Genomic DNA, 18,307 nt, shown 5'->3' on the forward strand with positions numbered 1-18,307 from the left:
AGCGAGCTCTGAGTTTTTACCTTCTCCTCAAAAGCGATTCATTCAATCTCCTCCAAACTCGGACAACATGAAGTAAATATACAGAAGATGCTAAAATGCGAACGGTTATTGGATATCTCAAACGGTGGTCCCGTAGCAAAAGCCTAAAAAACACAAAATAAGAACACAAGTGCCTGGTTCATAAATAAGGCTATACTCCCACCTGCTGGTTATTCTATATATCACACTGTTTTTTTTTTTGTTTTTTTTTCAACACTTATGCTCTCACTTAAATGACCAGTAGAGGGCAATATTGTATAAGTTTTCAAGCAAAAAAACCTTACCTCTGTGTGTGTGTGTGAATGGTTTTCTAGCCTGGTGGGGACTTAAACCTGAATGCACACAGACTCATGGGGACTTCCCAATGGGTACAAAAGCTTATAAATCAGACAGAATGAGTTACTTTGAAAAGGTGAAAATGCAGAAAGTTGTGTGATGGGTAGGTTTAGGGGTAGGAGCAGTGTATGAGGACAGAATATATGGTTTGTACAGCATAAAAACCATTACGTCTATGGTGAGTCCCCAGAAAAAGATAGTGAACCAGACATGAGTGTGTGTGTGTGTGTGTGTGTGTGTGAGGGGCAGGGGTGGGGGGGGTGAAGGGGGGTGTTGTGGATGGGGGGATGGGCTGAGCTGATTTGAGTTGCCTGCAGCATACTTCAGCATTACTACTGTGTGTGTGTGTGTGTGTGTGTGTGTGTGTGTGTGTGTGTGTGTGTGTGTGTGTGTGTGTGTTGTTCTAGCCTGGTGGGGACTTCAACCTGAATGCACACAGACTCATGGGGACACATGTCACTGTAGGGGCCTAAATTGAGGTCCCAATGGGTACAAAAGCTTATAAATCATACAGAATGAGTTCTTTTGAAAATGTAAAAATGCAGAAAGTTTTGTGAAATGGGTAGGTTTAGGGGTAGGGGCAGGAGGACAGAATATATGGTTTGTAAAGCATAAAAACCATTACGTCTATGAGTCCCCAGAAAGATAGTGAACCAGACATGAGTGTGTGTGTGTGTGTGTGTGTGTGTGTGTGTGTGTGTGTGTGTGTGTGTGTGTGTGTGTGTGTGTGTGTGTGTGCGTGCGTGTGCGCTAAAAAGATTACCTCTCAATGCTGTGCTTTGGCCTGCATTAAAGGATAACACATATTATTCTGGGTTTGAATAAAAAAATAAATGTATAAAACCAGTTTATTTGTAGGGCATTGACAATATTGTTTTATATAATTAGTTAAATAATTGTGTTAATACAAATAATTATTAAACATATAAATATTTAAAAAAAATTACTAACAAAGGAAAAAACACATTTAATTGTCTTTTTCAACAAAAAGTAATTGGTGTGTGTAACTTAAAAATGAGAAGATTAATGTTTAAGGACAAAAATGATAACCAATGAGCTACCGGTATATAGAATAACCAGAAGTTGGAAGTGTAGCCTTATTTAGTAACCAGGTTGGATATGTCCTAGGGAACACTGTTTTGAAGATAAAACTATTGTTGTTATTGCAAAACAGTGTTTTCAGACAGTGAAATAAAAACAATGTTCTCTCACTGTTTAGATTTTGTGTCTGTCATTCCCCCTCCCCCCTCCTTCTCCCTCTCTTAGGATCACTATGTGTGTGTGTGTGTGTGTGTGTGTGTGTGTGTGTGTGTGTGTGTGTGTGTGTGTGTGTGTGTGTGTGTGTGTGTGTGTGTGTGAGCCACTCTTCTGTCTAAAAAGATTACCTCTCAATGCTGTGCTTTGGCCTGCATTAAAGGATTAAACTTATTATTCTGGGTTTGAATAAAAAAATTCATGTATAAAACCAGTTTATTTGTAGGGCATTGACAATATTGTTTTATATAATTAGTTAAATAATTGTGTTAATACAAATAATTATTAATAAAAAAATATAAATATTTAAAAAAACATTACTAACAAAAGAAAAAACACATTTAATTGTCTTTAAAAAGAAAAGGAAAAAAAAAGTAGTGTGTGTAACTTAAAAAAATGAGAAGATTAATGCCTTTTGTTTAAGGACAAAAATGAGAACCAATGAGCTACCGGCATATAGAATAACCAGAAGGTGGAAGTGTAGCCTTATTTAGTAACCAGGTTGGATATGTCCTAGGGAACACTGTTTTGAAGATAAAACTATTGTTGTTATTGCAAAACAGTGTTTTCAGACAGTGAAATAAAAACAATGATCTCTCACTGTTTAGATTTTGTGTCTGTCATTCCCCCTCCCCCCTCACTCTCCCTCTCTCAGGATCACTCTGTGTGTGTGTGTGTGTGTGTGTGTGTGTGTGTGTGTGTGTGTGTGTGTGTGTGTGGAGGAGGTCTCTCTCACTCTGTGTATGTCGCCTTGTTTCTTGTTTTTCATAATTTAACCCTTTCATATCATAGGCTATCAGCAATATCTATCACTTTATTGTGAAAAATAAGTTTAAAAAAATGTATTATATATATATAACACTGGTCTTCTGAACTTACAATATTTTGAGCTGCAAAAAATACATTTGCACATAATTGAAAGTTATATCCTAATACTTTTAATTGTTTTCTATAACATGGGCTTTAAAGAAGGTCATGTGCTGTGTTTGCAAAGATCACGTATGACACCTCTTTAAACTAATTATTTATTGATAAAATTCAAATGGATAAAAAAAATATAATTTCACATGATCTTATTAAAGTGGCTGTTTATAATAAACTTCTATAAATTTTATGCACGCATATTACTCTTACCTGACACTGATATTAAAATCATTGTTGCGGTCTCTGTGATTTGGCTTAATTTATTTTTAAGAGAAGTGTAAGGATAATACAACTTCAGCATTTGGACAGTATTCTGCACTCATTTTGAAATTGACATTTGACATCACCTGACATAAAATTAAAGAATAAAATGTAATTGATCTCATAGATGTGAGTGTTGTGGTTCCTGGTCATAGCAGCACCAGTTGCTGCAGTTAATGAGGTGAATTCAAATGACTTTGACATAGTCCCTTTATTTATTTATTCCAATATTAAATGCCTATTGCCTGCTGTGCACAGTTAAGCTGATGCCACCGGAGTGGCGGTGCCCCCGGCTTGGGCCCGTCATCGCTGCTCGCAGCTTTAATTTTATTTCTTTTTACTCACATCTGATCGGAATTTGTTGCACACTGTTAATGTGCTCTGTTTCTGTTGTGAGCTCGTGAACATGCACACGAACTGCACAGACGTCCAGGGTTGTTTTGAGAATAGTGATCTTTGGGTTATAATTTTGCTATTGACTGTCCTAATAATGCAGCAACAATCAAATAGGGATTGTTTTTTATTTCATTTTAAATCGCTAAGGTATTGCAATAGCGTCACTGTATGTATTGCTGCGTTTTGTCCTGACCACAGCTGATTGGCTGAATATCGTTTATATATGGAATTCATGTTTCTCTCCTCAGGAAAACCTCACATCAATTGTTGTATATAAGAAGTTTATAGAATATTTATTTATTTCCCCTCCATAATACAAAAATTACTATGAATAAACAGCGCTTGAAAAACAACAACGAAGACCCCCCCTGCGCATCTAGCTACATCTAGAATCAACACTTGAATAAAAAAGAACAAAAAGCTGAGAAAATCTATTTGTTTTAATAATTCCTAAGAGATTTTACGATAACCTTGACATGTTCACTGATAATGAGGCAGCATATGCATAATCGAATGGATTTATTGTTTTCCTCAAGACATTTTTCAGTAATTTGGAACAGTTAAGAGACCTACTGCAGGTCATTAGCACAAAAATAAAACAGGGATACTAATTATATCATTGTATATCATACTTTGTCCTTATTATAGAAAATTAAGAGGAACAACCGTAGACAGTGCAAGGCCTTCTTTTGTGCAAATCCATCATTCTAGAGAGAATGAGAAATATTTCTGTTGTTCATTCATCATATGGCTTGTGTAACAGAATTTCCTGTGAAATTGTGTGTATCCACTGCTGGATCTGCTCTGTCACTTTCTGAGATGAGCTCAGTAGCTTAATATATGCTGTACCGTTCTCCATCTACAGGATAATCATTCAACAATTAAGAACACTGCGATAGACATATATGCTGAGAAAAAGCATCAAAGCACATGATGGTTTTGTATTTAAGGGTCTCATGTATTTCATATGAAAACATATTAAGCATTCAAGTAAATCATGAAAATGAATCCATGAACTCAACACACTTATTAAGAATATGGAATTATTAGGAGTCCCGTCCGCTCTTGTCACTCTCATCGGATGACAAGTTCTGGTGCTGGTCGGAATCAGAGTCAAACATGGGGCTGCACTGTAAAGGATGTGGCAGACGACTCTGTTTGGAGGTGAAGGGAGGGGGCAGCGGGCAGGACAAATGATCCTCTACACGGGGGATCCTGGCAGGAGACTTGCCGGAAGTGCTGCGTAGGGCTGGAGCCATGGTGGCTGGACTCAGTGAACTGCTCCTCAACACCACCTCTTTCAAGCGCTGACTCTCTCTGGTCGCTGCCTCCCAAACCACCTCCAATTCACCTTCCACTTCTCTGAGAAACACACAAAGAGAGAGAGACGGGGAGGGGGGGATTGTTTCATTGCAGTATGGATAGGCTAATACAAGCTACCATCAAGCACTCTAAAAAGGATAATGCCTTGCTTCACACTCAAGCAAACACACACAAGCATTGAAAATACACATGATCACACACAAATCTCTGTGACCTTTCAGTCATTTTGTACCCTCCAGTCAATAGCAGTGGATTCGCTCACCAGGATTCTGAGGACTCAACTGTGCAATAATAACAGGTATTAACTGGAAATGTGCTGAGGCACAAACATGAGATGACCGAGTGGCAGAGGGGTGTAAGCTGTCATAATGATAGATCAATTAGCCCAACCAACTGTTGACGCACAACCTCGCTTCCACACACACACACACACACACACACACACACACACACACATGTCATGTTTCCATGTTTTATGGGGACTTTCCATAGGCGTAATGGATTTCATACTGTACAAACTGTACATCCTATCCCCCTACACTGCCCCTGCCCCTAAACCTACCCATCACAGGAGACATTCTGCATTTTTACTTTCTCAAAAAAACTCCTTCTGTGTGATTTATAAGATGTTTTCCTCATGGGGACCTAAAAATGTCCCCACAAGGACAAGGATTTCGGATATTGCCATCTTTGTGGGGACATTTTGTCCCCATAACGTAGGGATTACCAGGTCACACACACACACACACACACACACACACACACACACACACACACACACACACACACACACACACACACACACACACACACACACACACACACACACACAGAGTTAATGACAATTTTTCTTTGTCTCTCACCGTGTGGAAAGCGGAGAGTCATTTCTGTAAGTGCCCTTTACTTTGCGGAATTCTAATCTGTTATTAGGATGTGTTTTTTAAGCTGCCATTTTCTCCTCTGCCTGCCTCAATACATGGCATTCTCACAGACTTAAGCAGTGTAAAGCAGGTCTGACCTAGCCTAGAAATCTAGACGCACCCTAGCGGCAGCAAATTTAATTTGCCCGCAAGTGTCGTCTAGGCACTCTCAATACCCTTCTGAGCTGTGTTCCTCAAAATCTGGACGGCCCAATCACATCATGTATAGAGTCGGCGGGCGGGGCCATAATGACGACGGCCGAGTTGCGTTTGCGTGCTTCTAGTTAACACAGAAACTGGCGAACGGCGGCGGTCTTTCAAATCAGCTCTGACCGCGACTCTGGAAGACTTGGAGTTAAGCTTTTCTCTGAGAAAAGAACAAAGAGCGGGAAGATGTGTTCGTAGTTTAGCCGACCGGATACGGCGAATGTTTAATCAGTCAGCGAGCTCTGCTTCACCTTCGTTGCTCTGGTTGGTGTAACGTAGCGCTATCCTATCGCGTGCAGAGGGAGTTTGAAAGACAACCGTTTATCCCGCCCCTCGGATTGAGCCCTGTCTATGGTGAGTTTCCAGACCAAACATCTTGACGTGGTTCTGTCTCCGTCTGTAGAGCAGACTTGGTCAAGCTCATCTCCACTCACCACTTCAGACACCACGTACCTCAGAAACAGAATGAAATGTTTATGTGTGAATGTTTGTGATGATCAAATACAATATTTTCCCTTTCAAATGTTAACTCTACACTGTGTCTTGGAAGGATGCTATGGGATGCCATCACAGTAACCAGCGTTTAAAGTGCAAGTGAGAAGTTAAATAAGAGGACATCTGTAGTACACTTCATCAGCTTTTTTGTCTTCAGGAGCTGTTGTGTTGTTAGAGTGTACTGAAGGCAGGATCTAAAATGGAGAATCCTAGCAAGTATTTTGGGAAGTAAGTGCCTCTGTATCCCAGGTTTCAGAAGTTCACACTTTATAATTTATGGAGAGTACATTTAAATGCGTATTTGGCGTGCTGTCCAGGGGGAGGGAGGGCTTCAAGCTCGGAATTTGGCCTGAACCCAGAGTACCCCCGGTGTATGTATTGATTAAAACTAAAAGAGAAAAGTGGAGAGGGGGTGGTGGAGGGATTCTGATAACTCAACAAAATGGTGGTAAGACTGCTGCGTATATATACACCTCTTATTGCTGATTTAGCTGAGTGCTCTGCACCTGTGTCAATTATCTGAACGAGCTCCTCCTGAACCTTGTTTAACAAAAACATAATTTCTGATACCTGAGGCCACACGATCTGTGTTCATAGCTTGGGAGAGGAGCATGCACGGCCATTGTGAGAAATTAAAAAATGAGAAAGCTCCGTTCACGTTTGTCCCTATTCTCGAGGGATGTGGGATAAGCATCTGCGTCTTAGGCCCTGCTTTTGCAGAGGCACAGTGGAGACTTAAGTCGTGGGGATCGCAGGTCGAGCTCGCAGAGGAGTTCAAGAAAGGGATAGTTCTTTCTCGTACCTTGATCATATCGCTGGCATTATCCAGCCAGGAGGAAGCAGACATGGTTGAAGAGGTTGAGGAAAGTGTGTTTATTGAGTTCTCTCAATCTGCTCACCATGCATATGAGAGATTGCTAGACATCATGGCCTATGCAACAAACAGATTGGATCTTACTTGTAGGTGTGAAAAATTAGGAAGTCACTCATTGGAAGCCTGAACAAGCGCTTCCTGATAGGCCATGTTTGGTTCCCCATTGAGCCTTCTATTTCTTCCTAAACTCCACTGTGACATGGAGAAGTCCTGGATGAAGCATTATTCAGGGTGGGTTAATGCTTTTCAGCATCCAAACTATGTGAATGTGGAAGGATTAACCGAGAAGGGATATGTGAGTATGCCCCCCATGGAAGATATGTTTGTGAGTTATCTCTACCAGGGTGAGTCATTCTATTGGAAGGGCCCTATTTAGAGGCCTACCAGAGAGGTCTGCTAAAAGATGTGCCAAGGACTGTTGCCTGAAGCGGTTGCTAAAATGTGCCGCACCACAGACCTAGCTCTTTGTGTCACTAAGCAAACAGCCGCTGCTATAGGTCACTCGATGGCAGTAGTGTTGGTCACAACTCCAAATTAAAACCTACAAATTAAGAATGAGATATCATTAAGGTTCATGATCTCACCACTACTCCATTTCTGGACCTTTAAGGTTTAAGGTAAAGGGTCCAGAAATGGAGTGGTGGTGAGAGTTCCATTGATTCCATTTCTGAATCAAACTCAAAAATGCTTATTTAAAAAAAATATATCCACGTTTCAGTCACAACAGTTCATGACAGCAGATTTGTTCTAATACTGAATATTATACATAACTTCATCACTCATGGATATAGTGCCTGGTGTTGCTCTTTTCACATCCAGACAAAGAGTCAGGTAAATATTTATATTTAAAATAATGTATATTTTTCATATCTTTAAATACCTAATGAGATTCCCAACTCAAGAATCTTTTATTTCTCCTTGCAGGTGCCCTTTTCCTCTCCTTCCTCCTTTCTATTCATCACATATTGTGCAGTCTCAGCAAAAGCCAAACAAGGCCTTATCTATGCACACAGCTATCCTGCCCCTGTCACCTTAGAGATTTATAACAGAGAGGAGAAACAGAGAGATTGCTGTCAGTGGGTGGGTCAGCTGATCAATAGTGTCAGACAGTAGGACAGAGTGATGTGGGGAAGGCAGAAGTGAGAGACGAATAAACCCACAGACTGACAGATCAGTAGAAGAGACATGTCTGACAGATTAATATCAGATCTGAAGGTATAAATGGTATTCCAAATGGTATCATCAGACTTGTGCATTTTCTGTGCTGAAAATGGGGCTGAGAATATACTACACTATAATTAGTAGCTAAAAGCATCATCATATTATATAATAAAACTTTAATATGACTGATCAATGCATAGATTCTGATCAGTGCACTTCAACAACCCATACAGGAATTAACGTTGGTAGAAAACATTTCTCTCCTAATACTGTCCTCTTAAAATACATGAAGACAGAAATAATAATCATTCAGGTAATTCAATTCAATTCATGCTTCCTGCAGGCCCCTCTCACCATCTAATCGATTGCTAGTGTTTGCTTTCACTCTCATTCTCATGACCTAGTTGCCAAAAGAAAGAGGGAATAGGACCAGACGGCGCGAGTGGGCGTGAAGGAAAGAAGTGACACGTCTGAGTGCTGAACGTCAGGAGATGAAAGAGAGAGAGAGAGAGAGAGAGAGAGAGAGAGAGAGAGAGAGAGAGAGAGAGAGAGAGAGAGAGAGAGAGAGAGAGAGAGAGAGAGAGAGAGAGCAATATTGACCGGGCTGGTTTTAGCATCAAAGTCTTCTAGAAGAGATTAAAAAAGAAATGAGAGAGATGGGAGAGTACTTTGTGAATGCTGCACCGAGGAAGTAGGTTCATGGGAGCAGTAGTAATTTGAGTAATGAGGTTGTGCCACTTTCTGCTGTGTCACTGTGTGTAAAAAGCCACTTTGAATGATGCCATACATTTTATCTTCGTCAGACCAACCAAACTGTAATTTAATGGTGAACGGCTAATGTCAAAGATAGGAAATGTTGACTTCATGCTTGGTTTCTTCCTCATGGGGTTACTTAGTGGTTAAAGACATAGGTTGGCAACCATATGCAGCCACATACATATTGTTTTTAAAAGGGCACCAGTGGGAGTGTGAGGCACCAAAGAGGGCACTCGTGTGATATTGCATTATATTTAAACAAAATTACGCAAGTAAGTAACCGGGTGGCATAGGTAATCAAAGCCATGCTGATACTGTATATAGAGCGCTATTGCATGGCTACTTTGACAGCACAAAGTATAAATGTGTAAATAAACAACAACGGAGTGTCTTTTAAAACACTATTTTGTGCAGAACAACTTTCGTCCACCATGGATTCAAAATCTTAAATTGACAGTTTAACAGTTGAGACAAGGCCTCCATTACCAATTCTAAAACATCACTTTATAACTAGCAACGAAGGAACGCTAACTGTCTTAATTGAAGCTTATTGTGTGTAGCGACTCAGGCGAATCAAACACACAATCGCCAGTTACATTTAACAAATATGTTTTGAATGCTTTGTGCTTAGTAACAGGACCTTCCCCCAACACAACAGAGAAAGATTCTCCGTTACCCTGGAAACCATCTGATATGACGTTTTACGGCCCAAAAGAATTTGGCCACATGAAAAGTCCAGAGTTAAAGACACAAAGCTTGTAAAACACACGCTTTTGCCTCAAATTATAGACAAACCATCTATAAATGAACATGCACCCCAGGGCATTGTATGTAAACACAACTGTCTTGTAAAATGTTTCTTCTGTATGGTATTTTGCATCTTTTTGTCTTTGTCTTAACAACTTACTAGTTCAGGTAACCTCATATATGTCATGTCTCCTATCAAATTAATGCTCACTTCACGACTTACACTTTCATGTATGTCACTTATTCAGAGAATGCAGTGTGTGTTTGTTGCATTAATTAGAGTATGAATGGGCAGAGACCCATTGATTCAAGCTTGAAACAAAGAGCCATAAAATCTCCAGAGGAATTTCCCGCTTGGAAATCCCAACAATCTCATTGGTTAAGTCTAACCCAGGAGGGTGTGACTACTCCCAGACCTTAAAAAGAGAGGTGCTCAGATGCCCTCCCTCTCTCTTCTCTCTCTGGCTGAACCAACTCGTCATCGTGGCTGGCCTTTGAGCCAGGCCACCAATGCAGGCCCTCCAAGGAGGGAGGGTCTCCATACACAGAGCCATGTGCTGTGTGGGACCAGAAACCCGAGGCCCACACATGACTATTGAGCCAGCAGGCCCCAACACATCATGTGGACCTTCTTCGACCATCAGAGACTCTGCAAGTTCAGCATCTTTCCTTCACTCACCATGGAAGGAATCATACGTGGTAAACCCATCAGACCAAACCATCGAACTTTCTTCTGCGATTTCCACCTGGACGGTCTTCTACGGCTCAAGCCATATGCAAGTATCGTACGCAAAACAGATTGCTGTGTAGTGAGTAAAACTGTAAACCCCTTTGTTCAGACCAAGCGGCAACCTCCCGCGATCTCTCTTGAAGCCAATACGGAAGTAATGTAAACTGCAATTCCTTAACTGGCCGCTAGAGGCAGGCTCCAGAAGGGAGCAGAATCTCATTTAGCCCCATGTTAAAATTCTCAACTTTACAGCAGAATAAAACATGTTTACAGCCTGGTACAAATTGTGGTTTTTGCCTATACGGCTAATTTTGATCTTCATGACAACTGGGAGGGGGGTAAACTTTTTTATAACTCATTCGTTTGCGTTATATAAAGCCTTACAATTCTGCATAATTAAGGGCGTGGTTACAAGTGGATCGCCATTTATCTGCCGTCTATAGCCATTGCGTCACCTCAGCTCCGCGCACATCCCGCCTTTTTGCCCATTTTCTGTTATCCGGGAGTGACACGCAATGACTCGCTCGCAAGATGGTGACGGCTAGCTCAACTCTACTTTAAGCTTCAGAACGGCTTATCAGAATCCTATGGGTGACGTCACGGACACTACGTCCATATTTTTTTACAGTCTATGGTTCAGACAAAGGGGCTTGTAGTCATCGATGGTTTCTCTCAAGGTTTTAGACCCTTTAGACTTCATCCCTCTGTACTGACCCGGTTCCTCTAACCACTTTCACTTCAACTCTTGCTATGTATGTTTTGTGTATGTATGTGTTTCATGTCTCGTTCGTGATTTATAGATATTAAATTTTGTGCACAATATATGTTTGGTTCTGACTCCCTGCCTGCAAACAAATTGTCCCTTAAATGATCGATCTGGTTATGCGCTCTAAGCGCTTATATAAATACAAAGGAAGAATATTTTTTCTGTAGCCATGAAAAATATCCTTTTCTTAGAATTAAGTAATAATCAATACTAAATGTTCACAAATTAACTGATTGATTGATTGCAATATTAATGTAGCTACATAAAGTTAATCTATTTAAATGATTCAAATAGTCATAATTAATCATAATGAGTTATGAATAATTATTAATATTTCCCTTAAGAGCTAATTTGCTACATGTATTAGAGCAGCGTTTCCCAACTGTTTTTTGATAAGTAAAAAAAATGTATTAAGGACACCACTAAAAATTTTGTACAAACAAAATGACACAAACATACATTGCTTCAAATGGCATATTAAAACTATATATATTAAAAGTAGTAGTCACGTCACGGTAGCTAGCTATATTTTGTTGATGATGATAAAACAACACATTATATATTGTCGCTGTCAGGCAGAAACTGTGTATTAAATTAGGCACAGTGTTGTTGAATTAATTTTGGCTTTATATAAGACACTTGCACATGCCATTATAATTTCAACATTTTATGAGAATCAAGCTCAAATGCATTACAAGGTTTTTGACCAGCAAATGACAGATACTGTATATATTGTCTGTCACTGGAACAGCCATATCTGTGGCAGTAAGTGCACTAGGGCTGAAATGATTAGTCGACATTATCGACAATAAAAAATTCTTGCTAAAAATTTATCGTAAAAAGTTGTCAAGTAGTCGTTTGATCTCACCTGACCTAAGGGCCTGCAATATCACGATTTGACTGCTACGGCACTGTGGCGCTAGAGTGTAAGGCAGCCCTTACAAATGCTATTGCGGTAGAAGAAAACAGGGCATATTATGACAGAGTGCAAACGAATCCAATCTGGCAAAGTGTGGGAAAGTTTCACCAAATCAATTGTCATGTAAAAAAGATTGTAATTTGTATACTTGTAATAATAGTTTGCAGATTAATATTTTACCATTCTTTGTGTCCTGAAGTAAATGTCCCATTTAAGCAGAACCTATTATTGATCACTTTTTTCGTCAAAAGGAATTACAGCTAATTTTTAAGAGAGTAAGAGAACAGAATATTTAAACAATGTGTAGAAAGCAATTGTGTGTGATTTGAGTTGGACAGAAATCTGAGAACTTAAAGAGAATGAACTGTTAGGTTGTTCAAAGTTCATTAAAACAACCATTTCAAAAAGCTAAAGTGATTTTCTTTTTTTATATTATAGTTAGAATATGTATACCTCAATGTTTTAACTAATTGAATAATCGCTCAAAACTTACAATAATCGACAATTAGTCGATGAATCGTTCTAATAATCGGTAGATTAGTCTATTTAAAAAAAAAAAAAAGTTTGTTGCAGCCCTAAAGTGTACTGCATTACATTTTCATCAACTTACAGGTTATAGTTTATTGTACGATTTAGGCGAAAACTCTAATCATGATTTTTCTGGTCAAAATTGTGATCAAAAATTTGATTTTTAAAACAAATAAATTTTTTTTTATAAAGAACTCCAAGTTTGTTGAGCATGGATTTAAGGGTTGCACAATTTGCCCCCAGATCTTGTGCTTATTAATATGACTAATAAATTAATAATTATTATGTAATAATAATAATAATAATAATAATAATAATAATATAATTTATTTTATTTTACAGAGAACTTATTTTACGAAAAACTGCAGGGTTACCAGTTAACATGCTGATAGCCTATGACTATCATGGCCTAATATTATATTATGATAAAAATATCACTTAAAAAATATCATTTAAAAAATAGATAACATCTTTAACATCTCAAAAATGAGATTACTTTAACATCAAGTGGGGACTTTTCTTGAGTCTCCTGGGACAAAAAAATCTCACAATGGACAACTTTAAAGTTTTTGTAGAGATCTCCACATCACATACTATGCTCACATTTTTATCCTACCTAGAGTCTCTGCTGGTATTACATTTGTCTCCTCTAAAGTTTAGAAGTACTAGTACCTTTAGAAGTTAAGTATTTTCCTGTTCCCTTCTCACTTCTCTCATTGTTCCTGTCTCTACTCATACTGTCCTGTCCTTTAAAGATGAAAAAAAGGCATACAATAATAATAAAAATAGAGCAAACTCCAAGACAAAGAGATCTCCCATGTTTTTCACAGCCCATTCTCATGTTGGACTTTTTTCTCTTTCTGCACAAATTTTCCTGTGTCTCATTTGTCTGTCTCTTTTATTTCTCCTAAGGAACTTCTTAGACAACAGGAGACTACAGGAGTCTACAGGAGAAACATCTAAGACAACGTTTTATTAAAATGAGCGATATATGAGAATCTGATACAAGGCGAGACATTCAGGCAGGTAAAGCAGCAGGATGGGAAGCAGATCCAAATGCAGGTTTAGGTTTATTAAAATAATCCACAAGGTCATAGAACGAAAGATAACTGGCCTAAACAATTAAAACATGGAACAGGAGAAAACATGATAGACCAGAGAACATGCATTCAATGTCTGACAGAGAACAAGGGCTATATACACATACAGGGGCAGACAAGCTTTAAGTCCTCAAGAAATCAAAATTTACCATATTTACTTTGTGAGCACATATTACAGGTCTTAGAGTGAACAATTAATCTGTGCAAGTTAATACACAGAAAAAAAAATATTTGCTGCAGTAATCTTTAATCAAAATCTGAGAAGTAACTATTGGTCTGGAAACAGTGTTCCCTCTCACGGCTTAGTGATTTTAGGTTTGAAGATATTTTAAAGGGTTACTTCAGAGATTAGCATATGGCTTTCTATCAGTAAAGAGCCCTGGAGTATATTCGAATGATCATGTGAAAAATTAAAGTGTGCCAAGAAAACATCCCCCACACCATTACACCACTAACACCAGCCTGCACAGTGGTAACAAGGCATGATGGATGCATGTTCTCATTCTGTTTACGTCACATTCTGACTCTACCATCTGAATGTCTCAACAGAAATCGAGACTCATCAGACCAGGCAACATTTTTCCAGTCTTTAGCTGACAATTTTGGTGAGCTTGTGCAAATTGTAGCCTCTTTTTCCTATTTGTAGTGGAGATGAGTGGTACCCGGTGGGGTCTTCTGCTGTTGTAGCCCATCCGCCTCAAGGTTGTGTGTGTTGTGGCTTCACAAATGCTTTGCTGCATACCTCGTTTGTAACGAGTGGTTATTTCAGTCAAAGTTGCTCTTCTATCAGCTTGAATCAGTCGGCCCATTCTCCTCTGACCTCTAGCATCAACAAGGCATTTTTGCCCACAGGACTGCCGCAAACTGGATGTTTTTCCCCTTTTCACACCATTCTTTGTAAACCCTAGAAATGGTTGTGTGTGAAAATCCCAGTAACTGAGCAGATTGTGAAATACTCAGACCAGCCCGTCTGGCACAACAACCATGCTACGCTCAAACTGCTTAAATAACCTTTCTTTCCCATTCTGACATTCAGTTTGGAGTTCAGGAGATTGTCTTGACCAGGACCACACCCCTAAACGCATTGAAGCAACTGCCATGTGATTGGTTGATAATTGCATTAATGAGAAACTGAACAGGTGTTCCTAATAATCCTTTAGGTGAGTGTATAGTACTAAGTGTAAGGTGTTAATCTATTAAAATTACATGGTCTTGTTAATGAATCATCCGCAGCATGTATCCAATATAATTTGCAGTATAATCTACATTTTACAGTCTCATCTGTTGATTTTATTTCCTTACATTACAAAGTTAAATTAGGTGCACAAATGGCCACTCTGCAGCATTAATCCAATTCACACACATGACTAATATAATTCATTATTGGTGTATAATGGATTACAGACTTGATTCAGGGATGAGGGATGATTCAGCCATACTGCTGGAACAAATCACCATATAGGCTAGCACATGCACACACACGAACACAAACCTGTGCTCAGGTTTGAGAGAACAACAAAGACTGAATGTTACTGCAAGTCATTGCTAATCATGTATATTATACACAAATTATGGCCACTATTGACATCAAATTATTTAATACTTATACAAGTATCTTCTACGCTGAGTGTGTGGAAATGAAGTCAATGTTTCATCTGACCTGCAGCACTGCAGAGCGACATTTAGAATGTAATGCAAGGTCTCAGCTCACACAGAATGGCTGGTAGGCAAATTAATGTTTTAACATGTCATGAGTCACGACCTGTCTGGACCCAAAGAAAACGGAGCGTCATTAAGTGTGGTAGGGTCAGGGTGACAGGGTGCAATCACAACGGCTACAGGTCTCTAATTGCATAAGAGTGTCTCAATAAATGTGTGTGTGTGTGTGTGTTTCTCTAATGAGGAAAAAATATCCTGATGTAAATACACATGAAAAATAATCTCAAGCAGAGATGTGAGACGTATGTTGATGCATTGGTGTATTTTAAATGGTGTGTTCTGCTAAAATCACTTACACCAAACTGACCTACAAAATACAAAAACCTTTTCATACTCCTTCATTTTTAAAATGCTAACATGACAAGAAAGGTAAACAAACATTTTTAAAAACTGCTTTTTCAGATCCAAACACATTTTCCTTCTTTTAATCGATGCCTAATAACTTAAATATTTAAATAAATAAAAATTATTTAATAAATCCACAAAACTATTATTCAAACTATGCTTTTCTGCAAAAAGGGTTGCACATTATTAGAATGACAAGCCTTTCTGCAGGCTGTAATTTGTAAATGACATTTTTCCATTGTTCGTCCATCAGTTCTGTCAGTCAACTCAACAAAGCGATACAAAATACAGCCATGTTCACCTCAAGCTAAGTAATGTAGCCATGAGAACATCTGTCCCCTGCATTAAACTGTATTTAAAAAAATAATGATTAAAAGACACAGTTTTATGCAGAAAGACAAACAGGAGAGGGATTAGCAGGAAGAGAAAACAAGACATTAAAGGTCCCATGGCTTGACATTTTAATTTTGAGTTTTAAAATGAGTTTGAGTAAATGAGTTAATTAGTTTTTTCAAAATAATATGAGTTCCCCTAGCTTGAATATTGTCCCCAAGTGGCTAGAAATTTTTATCGGTGTAAACCGAATTCAGGCTGTCTTTCTCTGCCTTTGAGAAAATGACAGCCCAGACGAGCTGATCTTGAATTATCCTGCTATGACGTCATACCAGGAAAGGTTTCCTCCCCTTCCTCTGCTTTGCCTGCCCAGAGAATTGTTTAATACTGTCAGTCCCGCCGCTGGCCGCCTTGATGCATCAGTGAATCAAGCCAGTCACTAGAACGATCAACTTAACGTTGTTTCTGTTAGTAGCACGAAACAAATCTGTTATTTAAATGATCAACTACAGAGAGCAATCAAAGAACACCCTTTATAATGTTTGAAGCACACCTCGCGAGAGTATCTAAACACTTGTCCAAACTGCTGTTATAATAACTGACACTGTTAAGCTGCTCAACAGAAGCGCTTACTGTATTCATGTCGATGTTGTGTTTGTTGTTAGTTGTGGTAAAAGCATTTTGTGAAAGAAATAATGTTTAAAAGTTCACTCGTGTTTATTCAGAGCTCTCATACACTCACCTAAAGGATTATTAGGAACATAAGTGGCCTCGTAGGGCAGTGAAGCATTCTGGGAATTGTTGTCTTTCATCCCCATGAGACAAAAATACATTTTCTGTTTTTTCTTAGTCTAGAAAGAACTAAATAAAAAAATAATTTCACATTTCTACTACATTAATGACCCAGAAACAATGCCCAGGTAGGCCGTGGCATTTAAACAATGCCCAATTGGCACTAAGGGGCCTAAAGTGTGCCAAGAAAACATCCCCACACCATTACACCACCAGCAGCAGCCTGCACAGTGGTAACAAGGCATGATGAATGCATGTTCTCATTCAGTTTACGCCAAACTCTGACTCTACCATCTGAATACCTCAACAGAAATCGAGACTCATCAGACCAGGCAACATTTTTCCAGTCTTCAACTGTCCAATTTTGGTGAGCTTGTGCAAATTGTAGCCTCTTTTTTCTATTTGTAGTGGAGATGAGTGGTACCCGGTGGGGTCTTCTGCTGTTGTAGCCCATCCGCATCAAGGTTGTGTGTGTTGTGGCTTCACAAATGCTTTGCTGCATACCTCGGGTTGTAACGAGTGGTTATTTCAGTCAAAGTTGCTCTTCTATCAGCTTGAATCAGTTGGCCCATTCTCCTCTGACCTCTAGCATCAACAAGGCATTTTCGCCCACAGGACTGCCGCATACTGGATGTTTTACCCCTTTTCACACCATTCTTTGTAAACACTAAAAATGGTTGCGCGTGAAAACCCCAGTAACTAAGCAGATTGTGAAATAATCAGACCGGCCTGTCTGGCACCAACAACCATGCCACGCTCAAAATTGCTTAAATCACCTTTCTTTCCCATTCTGACATTCAGTTTGGAGTTCAGGAGATTGTCTTGACCAGGACCACACCCCTAAATGAATTGAACAACTGCCATGTGACTGGCTGATTAGACAATTGCATTAATGATAAATTCAACAGGTGTTCCTAATAGTCCTTTAGGTGAGTGTATACAAACAAAATAAACTCACGCTCTCAACAACTCGGTACAATAACCCTTTCTCAGCAATCTTTCCCCAGCTCCGTCTCTCTGAAGTCTCACAGCAGACACACCCCTTGAAACAGAGCATTCAAGCCAGAAGGCTGATATCAATATAGAAAAATGCCTTTCATTTCTAAATTATGAAATTTTTTGATGTTAAAACAGTACTAACAATATAAGAACACCACAGGAAACATAAAATAAAAAATGGGTTCACCTCTGACCTGCTGCCACAGACATGTCTTTCTATCACCAGACAAAGCTCAATCTGTTAAGAGTCTTCACTAGTTGTGTCTCATTTCATAAGGCTGCGTCCTCCGGAGGCATTCGAAGGCTGCATGCGTCATAAGGCTGTCTCATTTCAAAAAAGTGAGTAGGACACTCCAAATGCAACCTTCGAATGCACCCTTCTT

General features: G+C 39.1%; 1 protein-coding gene across 3 annotated transcripts in view; it reads right to left on the bottom strand.

Annotated features, from left to right (window-relative positions):
* Positions 1-3,595: 3,595 nt before the first annotated feature.
* The window catches only part of cep89 (centrosomal protein 89), a 137,092-nt gene continuing 122,380 nt past the window's right edge, over positions 3,596-18,307 (bottom strand). For all 3 annotated transcript variants that reach the window (XM_067439805.1, XM_067439813.1, XM_067439818.1), the window contains one exon: positions 3,596-4,572. In XM_067439805.1, coding sequence (XP_067295906.1) covers positions 4,257-4,572 — 316 coding nt within the window. In that variant the 3' untranslated portion in view covers positions 3,596-4,256. The remainder of the gene's footprint in view (positions 4,573-18,307) is intronic.

The sequence above is a fragment of the Pseudorasbora parva genome, chromosome 1, assembly GCF_024679245.1.
Source record: "Pseudorasbora parva isolate DD20220531a chromosome 1, ASM2467924v1, whole genome shotgun sequence".
NCBI lineage: Eukaryota > Metazoa > Chordata > Actinopteri > Cypriniformes > Gobionidae > Pseudorasbora > Pseudorasbora parva.